Source organism: Symphalangus syndactylus, chromosome 1 (genome assembly GCF_028878055.3).
Source record: "Symphalangus syndactylus isolate Jambi chromosome 1, NHGRI_mSymSyn1-v2.1_pri, whole genome shotgun sequence".
NCBI lineage: Eukaryota > Metazoa > Chordata > Mammalia > Primates > Hylobatidae > Symphalangus > Symphalangus syndactylus.
The window spans coordinates 53306607-53319439 of NC_072423.2; the positions used below are offsets into that span (position 1 = coordinate 53306607).

Genomic DNA, 12833 nt, shown 5'->3' on the forward strand with positions numbered 1-12833 from the left:
TATCTAATTCCACACCTCCCAATCACTCATTTATTCTTTGCAGTCTAGAATTTTTCCCCATTCTAATGAAAATATTTTGAGCAAAGTAACCATTTATCTTTTTTTCTTTTATCTGTTGGTACACATGCACATACGTACATATACACATGTACTCCAACATTTTGTGGCTAGAACACAAGCATTTACATGGTTACCATTCAGCAATTTGTTCTGGACTCAGCTGGGCAGTTTTGCTGGTTCTTGCCTGGGACCAATCATGTGGATACACACATCTGGTAGCACAACTGGGAATAATGATTAAAATGGTCTCACTCACATGGTTGTTGGCTGTTAGAGCATATTTCAAGAGGACAAATCTCAACAGACAAGTGTTTTAACAAAACTTTGCCTGTGTCATGTATGCTGAAGTCCCACTGACCAAAGCAAAGCACATAGTCAATCCCACTTTTAATGCAGGAGAGTAGTAGAGAAGATGTGGATCCAGAAGACAAGATTCTATGGGGACAATTTAGGTAGCAATCTATCAGTCCATTGCCACATGATTAATACTGCTCCCCAAATGCAAACTACAATGACCTTTTCTTAAAACAGTTTTATATCATTATGTTATCATGAATATCCATAATTACATGTTCTGTAACAGATCTGATACAGATGAAGTTCCTTGTGTGCAACTTCTTTTGACCCATAGATCTATGAACTAAAGTGAAAAGTCAAATACTGCTCCTGCATACTTAGTATACACAGTGAAGAAGGGATAGAATAATCACAATAAACTCCTCATTCAAAAAGGGGAAGAATGAAGACACAGGGCTTTCACTGATCCATAAAATTCTGCATTTTATCAGCATGTGGTGTCAGGTTCCCCAAATCTAGGACCAATAAATATTTTTTATTAGAACCCAGTTCTGCTCATTGGGAATAATTTATTGGTCTGTGGTTCTCACTGGCTGTTTGATTTACTCTCTGAACTCTTGGCTCCAGAGGTACTTTCATTTCTGTAGAAAATGGATCTGAGTTCCTATCTCAGACTACTTCCTGCTTCTTATAAGTTGAGAGCTCAGAAACTTCTTTGCATTTTAAAATGTCTCTTGGTTTTTAGTCCAAGATGCCACAATTCTCATGAAAATTTTGAAGTTTCATTTGAATCTGATTTGGTTTACTTCCATGCCCCAAAAGCCCCAGCCATATTCTTTTGCTTTATTTGCTTTATTAAAACATATTTTCCTTGAATTAGATAATTATGTTTTATGTTCCTCTAATTTGTTTTTGTTTAATAAATTATCTTTTAGAACACTTTAGACCTACAGAACAATTGAGAAGATAGCATAGGGAGTTCATATATATTCTGGATCCAGTTTTTAAAAATATCTCATTAGTATGGTATCTTTGCTATAATTAATGAACCAGTATTGATACATTTATTAATTAAAATTTATAATTTACTCAGACTTCCTAAGTGATTTTAAAAATTGAGGTGCAATTCACATCGCATAAAATTAACCATTTTTCAGTGAGCAACTCCGTAACATTTAGTTTATGTAATGTGTAATCACCACCAATATTTAGCTCCAAAGCACATTCACTACTCCAGAATAAAACCCCGTATCCATTAAGAATTTACTCCTAATTCTCTTCTTAACCTCCAAGTCTTGCAACTACCAATCTGCTTTCTTTTGAAATAAATTTTATAGTGTTTATTTGAGGTTTACAACATACTGTTTTGGGATACATGTAGACAGACACGTATTGATGGTATAATAGTACAATGGTTACTATAGTGAAGCTGGCTAACACATCTATGTTAGTCTCATATATTTCACACAGTGACTTATCCTTGTGACAAGAGCAACAAATACCTACTTAACAAAAATCCCTAATATAATACAATTTTATTAACTTTAGTCCTCATGTTTTACATTAGATCTCTAGACTTGTTCATTTTCCGTATCTGCTCCTTTGTATCCTCTGACCTGCATCTCTGCATTTCCTCTTCCTGACTCCCACCTGTGGTAACCACTGTTTCATTCTCTACCTGTGTATTTGAACTCCTTAAAAAAATACATTCCACATGTAAGTGAGGTCATGCAACATTTTTCTTTCTGTGTCTGCCTTATTTCCTTTAATATGTCTTCCAGGTCCATTCATGTTGTGGCAAATAACTGGCTCTCCATTTTTTATAAAGCTGAATATTAGCTATATATATATATGTATATATACACATACAGACATACACACATAAACATATAGACACACATACACACGCATACATGCGTGTACATGCACATACACAGAGACACAAACACACCCCCTACATTTTCTTTATTCACTTATTCATCGATGAACATTCAGGTTATTTCCATATCTTGGCTATTGTGAATAATGCTGTAGTGAACATGGGTGTGAAGGTATCTTTACGAGCTGGTGCTTTCATCTCCTTTGGGTATATACCTAAAGAATGAATTGCTGGGTCATGTGGTAGTCCTATTTTTAATTTCTTTAGGAACTTCCATACAGTTTTCTCTAATGGCTGTACCATTCTACTTCCCACCAACAATTGTACTAGGGCTCCCTTTTCTCCATACCCTCACCAACATTTATCTCTTGTCTTTTTTATAGTAGTCATCCTTATGTGTGTGTGATATCTCAGAGTGGTTTTAATTTGCATTTCCTTGATGATTAGTGATGTTGAGCACCTTTTTGCATACCTATTGGCTATTTATATGTTTTTTGAAGATACATCTCTTCATGTCCTTTGCCCATTTTTAAATCAGTTTATTTGGTTTTTGCTAATGAGTTTAAGAGTTTTTTTATACATTCTTCATATTAACTCCTTATCAGATATGTGGTTTCCGATTTTTTTTTCCCAGTATGTAACTGGACTTTTCATTTTTTTTTAGTTTAACGCAGTTCCATTTCTGTATTTTTGTCTTTGCAGTCTGAGCTTTTGGTGTGATTCCCAGAAGTTGTTGTCAAGACCAGTGTGAAGGAGCTTTTCCTGTATGTTCTTTTCTAGGAGTTTTATGGCTTCTGACCTTAAATTTAGGTCTTTTATCCATTTTGAATTGATTTTTGTGTATTGTTTAAGATACAGAAGAAATTCAGTTTTCCCTGCATCATTTATTGAAGAGACTATTCTTTCCTCATTGTGTCTTTTTGATGCCCTTGTCAAAAATTAGTTGTCCATCTATGTTTTAACTTATTTCTGGACTCTCTATTCTATTCCATTGGTCTATGTTTTTGTTTTTATGCCAGGACCATACTGTTTTGATTATGATAGCTTTGTAATATAATTTTAAATCAGGAAGTCTGATGCTTCCAACATTACCTTTTTTCCTCAGTATTGTTTGGACTTTTGGTGTTTTTTATGATTCCATATTAATTTTATATTCTTTTTCTATTTCTGTGAAAATAGTCATTGGAATTTTGATAGACATGGCATTAAATCTATATATTGCTTAGAGTACTATGATTATTTTAGCAATATTAATTCTTCCCATTTGTGAACACATATTTATTCATTTATTTGCATCATGCTCAATTTCTTTCATTAATGTTTTATAGTTTTAGCGTGCAAATCTTTCAGCTACTTGATTAGACTTATTCCTAGGCATTTTATGCTGTTATAAATGGGATTGTTTTCTTAAATTTCTTCTTCAGCTAGATCATTATTCATGTGTAAAAATGCTACTAATTTTTGTACATTGATTTTTTATTTTGCAACTACTGAATTTATTAGTTCTAACAGATTTTTTTTGTGTAGCATTGAGGTTTTCTGCTTATAGGATCATGACATGTGCAAATAGAGATAATTTTCCTTTTTTCATTTTCAATTTTGATAGCTATATCTATTCTGGATATTTGGTATGAATAAAATAATACAATATGTGATCCGTATTTTTTTCACTTGACATAATGTGGGAGGTCGATCCACAGTGTAGCATGTTTCAGTACTTTGTTTCTTTTTATAGCTGAATAATCTATTGTGTATATATACTACAATTGGTATCTGTCCATCTGTTGATAGTCATTTGGGTTGTTCCCACCTTTGTCTATAGTACATAGGGCTACTATGAACATGCATGTATTATATGTTATATAATTATATATTATATAAGGATTTGATTAAGTACCTGTTTTCAGTTCTTTTGATTGTATACCTAGGAGTGGAACTGCTGTGTCACGTGATGATTCTATATATAACTTACTGAGAAACCATCAAATTATTTTCCATAGCCCAACTATTTTAAATTCCCACCAGCAATATAAATGTGTTCTAATTTCTTCACATCCTTACTAGCACTTGTTATCGTCCATTAAAAAAAGATTTCTAACATAAGGTTAATTATTTTCTTATTTTTACAATGGAAAATAGAAGGTTTCATGAATACTTTTTGTCTCAACAATAGCATTTAAATATTTAAATATTTGGTAATAATTTCCAATAAAAGTATAGAGTTAAAAAAACAAGGTCAATGAAAATGTTAGATTTATCAAGCAGAAGTTTGTGGGCGATGTGGCTTAGAGCTATAAGTAAATGAAGTGTTTCATTTCCCCTATAATGTAATAATATTTTAAACTACATCGAATCGGGCAGTTTTAGCTCTCCCTCCCCATTTGTTTTCATTTGCTATTTTGATAAAATCAGAAATAAGAATTGTATGGAGTCTTGTGGTTAGTTTGATATAATTGATTATATTAGATATTTTAATGAAAGCATCTACGTACCACAAATATTTATGACAAGTGAAATTCTAAGCTTAAATATAATCAGGAATTTTATTTAAAATAATGATTTAAAGTGACTTTGAGAAACTTCTAAAATTTGTCCAGATTTTTCAGATAGGCAGTTATGAATGTAAGACTTCAAATGTTTCTCTGGAATTGTAGGCCTTCTCTATGTTAACCACTTCAATATCCTGAATAAATAGTGTTTAAATGCTAGGTACCAGAAATTTTGCCTCCACACATCAGATCAAAGACTGACTAAAATAATTTTTTAATTTTTTCTTTGTTACTTACTTCTAAACAAAGTTGCTAAGATAATGTTTTGATATATTACCTTAAAACGTTTCTTCATATGAAATTGCACTCTGCTTCAAAAATTTGGAGTAATAATAATGTTTTATCTTTATAAAATAAATGATTTTCTATTGAGCTATAAAGATCAAGCTGAGAATATTAATTATTACTAACTTGTTGAGGACTCCGGAAGTTTTGGATAATTATATCACAATTCATTGAAGTGCCTCTTAACCAATTTTCCCCTGATATTCTTGTGATACTTCAACTTCAAATGGCTTCTTAGAACTGTTATATAAATCAACATCATGTAGGGTTCTGCATTATGCAGGACTGTGAATGCCAGTTTCCAAAATCAAGGAATAACATTTTCCTGATTATTAATTAATTTAGAATCTTATTAACATGCTCACTGAATTTTTATTCTCTTCTCTGCAAAATGCCAATTTATCTTTTGCCATTTTCTTTTGGGTTTACTTGTATTTTCTTATTGACTTTTCGGAACTTGTTACCTTTAGTAAGTTGTGTGTGTTGTAAACACTTTCTCTCAGTTTGTGACTTGTCTTTTTACTTTATTAATTTTAATGTAATTAAATTTATCACTTTACTTTGCTTTAAGTGATTTGTGTCTTGTTTAAGAAAAATTTCCATACCACAATCCTATAACAGTTTTACTTTATAGCTACTAAAATTTTAATTTCTCTTTGGAGATTTGCTCAATAATGTGAAATTGATTTCTTTTTTGAATATGAATGGAATAGATAGTTAATTTTACTTTCTAAGGAAAATTAGTTTTTTTCACATTGATTTTATTTCAAATCCAGCCATTTCTTATAAATCAGCCATACCATATCCATCATACATCAAAGTTTCATATATGATTTTACCTATTTCTGGCCCCTTCCATCTCACTAGTCAATTTTACCTCCCTATGCCAGTATCTGCTTTCAGTCACTTACACGAGTCATAATATGTTTTGATATCACATATGGTACTTCTTTTTGCCTTTTTAGAGTTCTTTGGCTATTCTTGATACAATGCTCTTCCATATAAATTTTAGAATAAGCTTGTTATATTATATGAAAAAATCTATTGGGATTTTAAACATAATTGCATTCCTCAGTTTTTTATTATGTATATGAATTTAGTCTTTTTCATGATTTGGTCAATAATGTACCACATATACAACAGTGGTCTCATGAGATTACAATATTTTATTTTTACTGTACCTTGTCTATATTTTGATATATTTAAATACACAAATACATTGTGCTATACTTGCCTACAACATTCAGTATGGTAACACACTGTGCAGGTTTGTAGCCCAGGGGCAATAGACTATACCATATAGCCTAAGTGTATAGTAGGCTATACCACTGAGGTCTGTATAAATATACTCTATGATGTTTGCACAATGACAGAATCGCCTAGCAATGAATTTCTGAGAATGTATCACTGTTATTAAGTGATACATGACTGTATATGTATATATTAATGTGAATGTGTGTGTGTATACACACACACACATGCATACACATATATTTATCATATAATTTTTTTGTTTAGATTTTGATAGGATATGGGAACTAGAGAGAAGTAATTATGTATGCCAAGTAAACATCTTGAATTAGAGATAATCTATGAAACCTGTAATATTCTGGTTTTACATTTTTGATAATTTATGACTTGTACAACCCAAGATACTCTTAGAATATATCTGTAGAAAATAACCCCTGCCAATGACTTTATAGTCCAGGAAAGGCATAATATTATGGAAAACTAAATATGTGAACTCATGTATAATTTTGTATTTACCACTCTTTGGTAACACATTACAATTCAATAGATGTCATGTACTTCTGACAGTTAGGAAAGTCTTTTGGGAATAAATAGCAGTTGAACTGTCCCTTGATGAATGTGTAAGATTTAGAATCACAGAGACAAAGGTCAGAACAATTAGGTGCGGTTAAGAATAAAACAGTATGAATAGATAGGAGATTTAGGTACTTCTTGGGAAACAACTGTAAACCAATAAGTTTATGAGACAGGTCTTAATCAGTTTAGAGGTTTATTTTGCCAAGGTTAAGAACCATGGTCTGTGACATCCTCAGGAGGTCCCAGGAACATGTGCCCAAGGTGGCTGGGTTATAGCTTGATTTTATACATTTTAGGGAGGCAGAAGTTACAGGGAAAGACATAAATCAATACATGCAAGTTATACATTCGTTAGGCCTGGAAAGGTGGGACATCTAAAAATGGGGGCTTCCAGGTCGTAGGTGAATTCAGGTTTCCTGATTGGTAATTGGTTGAAAGATATGACTTGCCTGAATTGTTGAATTCACCATTAAAAAAAAAAAAAAAGCCAAAGTTCTTGTCATGTAGATGAAGCCTCCAGGTAGCAGTCCTCAGAGAGAATGGATGGTGATGTCTCTTATCAGACCTTGAAAGGTGTCAGGCTCACTAAAAAGGACCTAGTAAGGGAAGCAGATTCTCTACAGAATGCAAATTTCTGCCACAAGAGACGGTTTTGCAGGACCGTTTCTGAATATGTCAAAGAAGTATATTTTGGAGTGAAATACTTTGATTTCTTTCAAGGCCTGTTATCTGTCATGTGATGCTATATCAGAATCAGGTGGGAATTTGGTATATTAGTGCTACAAAGAGTCTTTTTTGTTTATCTTAAGATTTCTGTTTTAATTTTAATGCTGGTCTGTTATGTCTACATTACAAAGGCAGGAGGTTATAATGAGGCATGTCTAATCCCTTTTCCCATCATGTCCTTAACTAGTTTTTTAGGTTCCTTTGGGGTCCCCTTGGCCAAGAGTTGGGGGGACCTACTCAGTCAGTTGGGGGGCTTAGAATTTTATTTTTGGTTTACACAACCGAGAGTATAAGTAGACAAAAATATAATGAAGTAGAGATATGTAGAGAATTGACAAGTTTAAGTGACGTTTATTCACTGTTTTTTAATATGTTTAAGATTTGATTTTTATTGAGATCTTTTGTTTTGACAGTTTGAAACTTCTTTTGAAGAATGGTAAGAAAATTTCATGCTTTTTAAAACTATTTTATTTTTAATGTCAAAATTTCAATCATCTGCTATAATCCAGTTTAACTTCAAAAGGAATAGAAAATCAAATGCAAGATTTTTCACAATAGGTATTACAATATATTTTTTTAAAATATGAGAATTAGGACATCACTGATAATGGCAAACTAGAGATCTCCAGAGCTGCATCCCTCCACAAAAACAACTACAAAATTTGCAAAAACATTGGTCAGAATCGACTTTCGCAGAAATCTGGAATCCAGTAAAAATTTAATAACCTCCAGGGGAAAATTCAATGAAGAAGGAAGCTGCTTCATTGCATTAAGAGAGCACTGTGGCATTTTAATTTGCGTGCTCAGCATTCTCCAGCCTTCAGACTGGTGGCAGCTATGAAGAGAGCAGTGCACACCTGTGGTGCAGATTCCTAGTGCCAGAGGGAATAATAGGAACATCATTCTCAAAGAATTGTGTTTGAGTGGTCTGATAGCTCCCCGAAAGACTAGCAAAAGGACTTTGCTTGACTTGGAGCAATCACAAGGCTGGGGCTACTTACAGGCAGTGTTTGCGAAAAGCATTTAAAGGCATATACTTGCCACAGCAGCCTGAGGCTATAGATAACAGCTAGGACAAGCATTAACCAGACCAAAATTCCTGTGAAAAAAATAGGTTGGAAAAAGAGATAGATACATGAAGGAAAATCTCTCAATATACTGGAGATTTGAAAGAACACAGAGGGCTGGAAAAATGTTCAAAAAAGACTAGAGAAGATCCTAATCTTACTTCTGGCTGACCTTTAGGATCTGCATAGGCAGGAATTGAAGACAGAGTCAGGGTTTAAACAGCCTGGGTAAGCCTCAAAGGATTACCCTAACACAGACCAAATCTGCTAAGATTGGAGATTGTTGTTTCTCTTTTTCCTTTCCTTTATTGCCAGCCATTTAAGTGAACTCACACAAAACACTAGCTCACAAGTAAGCTAAGGAAACAGATTTCAATGATTACACATGACAAACAATACAGCCATTATGAAGGAGTGTTTGGAAGAGTCACTAAACAAACAGTAACCCACTACAGACAGAAAAAGCAAATGCAATAGTGTAATCTGGTTTTTATTTCACATTAAAATATTCAAAATGTCCAGTTTTCAAAAAGCAAATATGAAGAATGCAAAGGAAAGAAAGCTTGGCTCATTCACAGTGAAAGAGGATAAATTAAACTGTTCTCAAGGGAATCCAAAATTTGGACTTACTGGACAAAGATAAATCAATTGGCTTAAGTATCTTCAAAGAAATAAAGGAAACCATGAACAAATAACTAAGTTAAAGCAGAAAAGTGATGTTTCAACAAATATAAAATCTCAATAACAGAAATTATAAAAATTAACCAAATAGAAATTCTAGGCCGGGTGCGGTGGCTCATGCCTGTAATCCCAACACTTTGGGAGGCCGAGGTGGGTGGATCATGTCAGGGATTCAAGGCCAGCCTGGCCAATATGGTGAAACCCCGTTTTTACTAAAAAAAATACAAAAGTTAGCTGTGCATGGTGGCATGCACCTGTAGTCCCAGCTACTCAGGAGGCTGAGGCAGGAGAATCACTTGAACCTGGGAGGTGGAGGTTGCAGTGAGCCAAGATCGTGCCACTGCATTCCAACCTGGGTGACAGAGTGAGACTCTGTCTGAAAAAAAAAAAAAAATCTGGAGCCGAAAAATAAACTAACTGAAATTAAAAACTTCACTAGAAGGGTTCAATAGCAGCTTTGAGCAGTCAGAATAATCAGTGAATTTGATGATAAGTTAATAGAGATTATCTACTCTAAGAAACGAGAAAGACAAGAGAATAAAGAAAAATGGAAAGTGCCTAATAAGCCTAAGGGATACCATCAAGCATAATAGCAGTCAAAAAGTCAGAAGAAAGGGGTAGAGAATGAAAAAATATTTGAAGAACAATGGCTAAGAAACTCTTCAATTTGATGAAAGACTTAAATCTGTGCATCCATTAAACTCAATGAACTCCAAATAGAATCAAGTCAAACAGATCCACACCCATATACATTTTAGTTAACTTGTCAAATGCCTGGGACAAAGAGAATCTTGAAAGCAGCACAAGAGAAGCAACTTTTTGTGTACCAGAGACCCTCAGTAAGATTAACAGTGAATTTTTCATTAGGAATTGTGGAAATCAGAATGCAGTGGGGTGACATATTTAAATGCCAGAAGAAAAAAAAGAAACTGTCAATGAAGAATTCTGAATCCAGCAAGAGTATCCTTCAAAAATAAAGGAGAAATTAAGACATTCTCAGATAAACCAAAGGGGTATATCACTAGCAGTCCAGTTCTATAAGAAATCCTATAAGTAGTCTTTCAGGCTGAAATGAAAGGACACTGGAGAGTAACTGGAAGCCATATGATAAAATAATAAGCAATAATAAAGGTAACTACAAAGGTAAGTATAAAATCCAGTATAAGTGTATTTTGTTTTGTAATTCTTATTTGTTTCCCTATATGGTTATAAGGTCAAATGGATAAAATTCATAATTATAAATTTCTGCTAATGAACACAAAATGGATAACTATGTAAATTGTGAAACTGACACCATAAGAGAAAGGGCAGAGATGTAAAGGAACAGAGTTCTTTATATATAAATAGATAGGTATACTATTGAAGCTACATAGATTTTAATTCAAGTTTTATAGAGTTAAGATATTAATTGTAATCCTCAGGATAAACACTAAGATTCTATTTTAAAAAATACGGGAAAACAAAGAGAGGGAAACTAAACAATATATGGAAAAAAATCAACTAGTTACAAATAAGGCAGTTATGGAGGAGTTCAGAAATAAATAATATAGAAAATGAATAGCAAAATCGCAAAAATAATCCCTTCCTTATCAGCAATTACTTTATATATAAATGGATTAAACTCTCCAATTGAAAGGTAGAGCATGGTAGAATGGATAAAAATGGATAATCCAACTATATTCTGTCTATAAGAGTCTCACCTGAGATACAAAGACGTAAGTAGCTTAAAAGTGGAAGGATGAAAAACCATATTCCATGCAAATAGTAAGTAAAAGAGAGCTGGAGTGACTATACCAATGTCACACAAAATAGGCTTCAAAGCCTGTTACAGTAGACAAAAGACTTGATACACTGATAAAAGTGTCATTCCACCAAGAAGATATATAAACTATAAATATAACATACCTAACAATATAACCTCAAAACAGATATATAAACAGAATTGAAGGGAATAATAGACTGTTCTACAACAGGACTTTGAGAATTTAATGCCCCCACTTCCAATAATGGATAAAAGAACTAAGCAGAAGATCAATAAATCAATAGACTTGAATAACATGAACCAACAAGACCTAACCAGTTTATGCAGAATACTCCACTTAACAACAGCAGAAAACACATTCTTCGCATGTGCACATGGACCATTCTTCAGGATAGATCATGTATTACTCCACAAAATAAATCTCAATGAAACTAAAAAGATCAAAATTATACATGGTATTTTTTTCTGACCCAATAGAATGAAACTGGAAATCAATAACAAATGGAAACCTGGAAATTTCATATATATGTGGAAATTAAACAAATCATGTTTTACAAACCAATGAGTCAAAGCAGTAATCACAGGGGAAATTAGAAAACACCTTGAGGTGAGTGAAAATGAAAACACAATGTATTTAAACTTACAAAATGCAGCAAAAGTAGTACACAGAGGGAAATTTAGAGCTATAAATGCTTAGATTTAAAAAGAGGATCTCAAATCCAGTAACCTACTTTATACCTTAAGGAAGTAGAAGAGGAGTATGCTAAACCCAAATTTAGCAAAAGGAAGGAAATAAAGGTTAAAGTAGAAATAAGTGAAACAGAGACTAGAAAAACAGTACACAGAATCAATTAAAACAAAAGTTGTTTCTTTGAAAAGAGCAATGAAATTCACAAACCTTTAGCTAAACTAACCAAAAATAAAAAGAAGACTCAATTACAAATTTACTAAAATAATATAAAAATTGGGACACTACAACAGATTCTGCAGAAATAAAGAGGATTAAAAGAGGATGCTAGGAACAAATGTGTATCAACAAACTAAATAACGAAGATGAAAGGGACTAATTCCTAAAAACACATAAACTACTAAAACTGTCTCAGGAAGAGGTAGAAAACCTGAACAGACCTATGACAAATAAAGTGATTGAATCAATAATCAAAAACTTCTCCAACAAAAAAAATCTCAGGACCAGATGGCTTCACTGGTAAATTCTACTAAACATTGAAAGAAGAATTAACATCATTCCTTCTCAAACGCTTCCAAAAAATAGAAAAGAAGGGAATAATTTCTAAGTCATCCCATGAGCCCAGCAATAACCTGATAGTGAAACCAGACAAAGACATCACAAGCAAACTATAGAATATATGTGAATATACATGACAGGCCAGGCACAGTAGCTCACACCTGTAATCCAAGTACTTTGGGAGGCCAACGCAGAGGATCACTTGAGCCCAGAAGTTTGAGACAAGCCTAGGCAACATAGTCAAAACCCATCTCTACAAACAAACAACAATGAAAAAATTAGCCAGAGGTGGTGGTGCCTGCCAGTAGTCTTAGCTACTCCAGAGGCTGAGTTTGGAGGATTGCTTGAGCCCAGGAGGTCAAGTTTACAGTGAACTGTGATTTTGCCACTGTACTTCAGCCTGGGCAACAAAATAAAACAAACAAAAAATGACAAAATCCTCAACAAAATACTA

General features: G+C 33.2%; 1 protein-coding gene across 5 annotated transcripts in view; it reads left to right on the top strand.

Annotated features, from left to right (window-relative positions):
• The window catches only part of CCDC178 (coiled-coil domain containing 178), a 515586-nt gene that overhangs the window by 79464 nt on the left and 423289 nt on the right, over positions 1-12833 (top strand). For all 5 annotated transcript variants that reach the window (XR_010113908.1, XR_010113927.1, XM_063610669.1 and 2 more), the window contains exon 7: positions 8037-8059. Coding sequence is in view for 3 of the 5 variants with exons in the window: in XM_063610669.1 (XP_063466739.1) it covers positions 8037-8059 (23 nt within the window). In the remaining 2 variants the exon portion in view is untranslated. The remainder of the gene's footprint in view (positions 1-8036; positions 8060-12833) is intronic.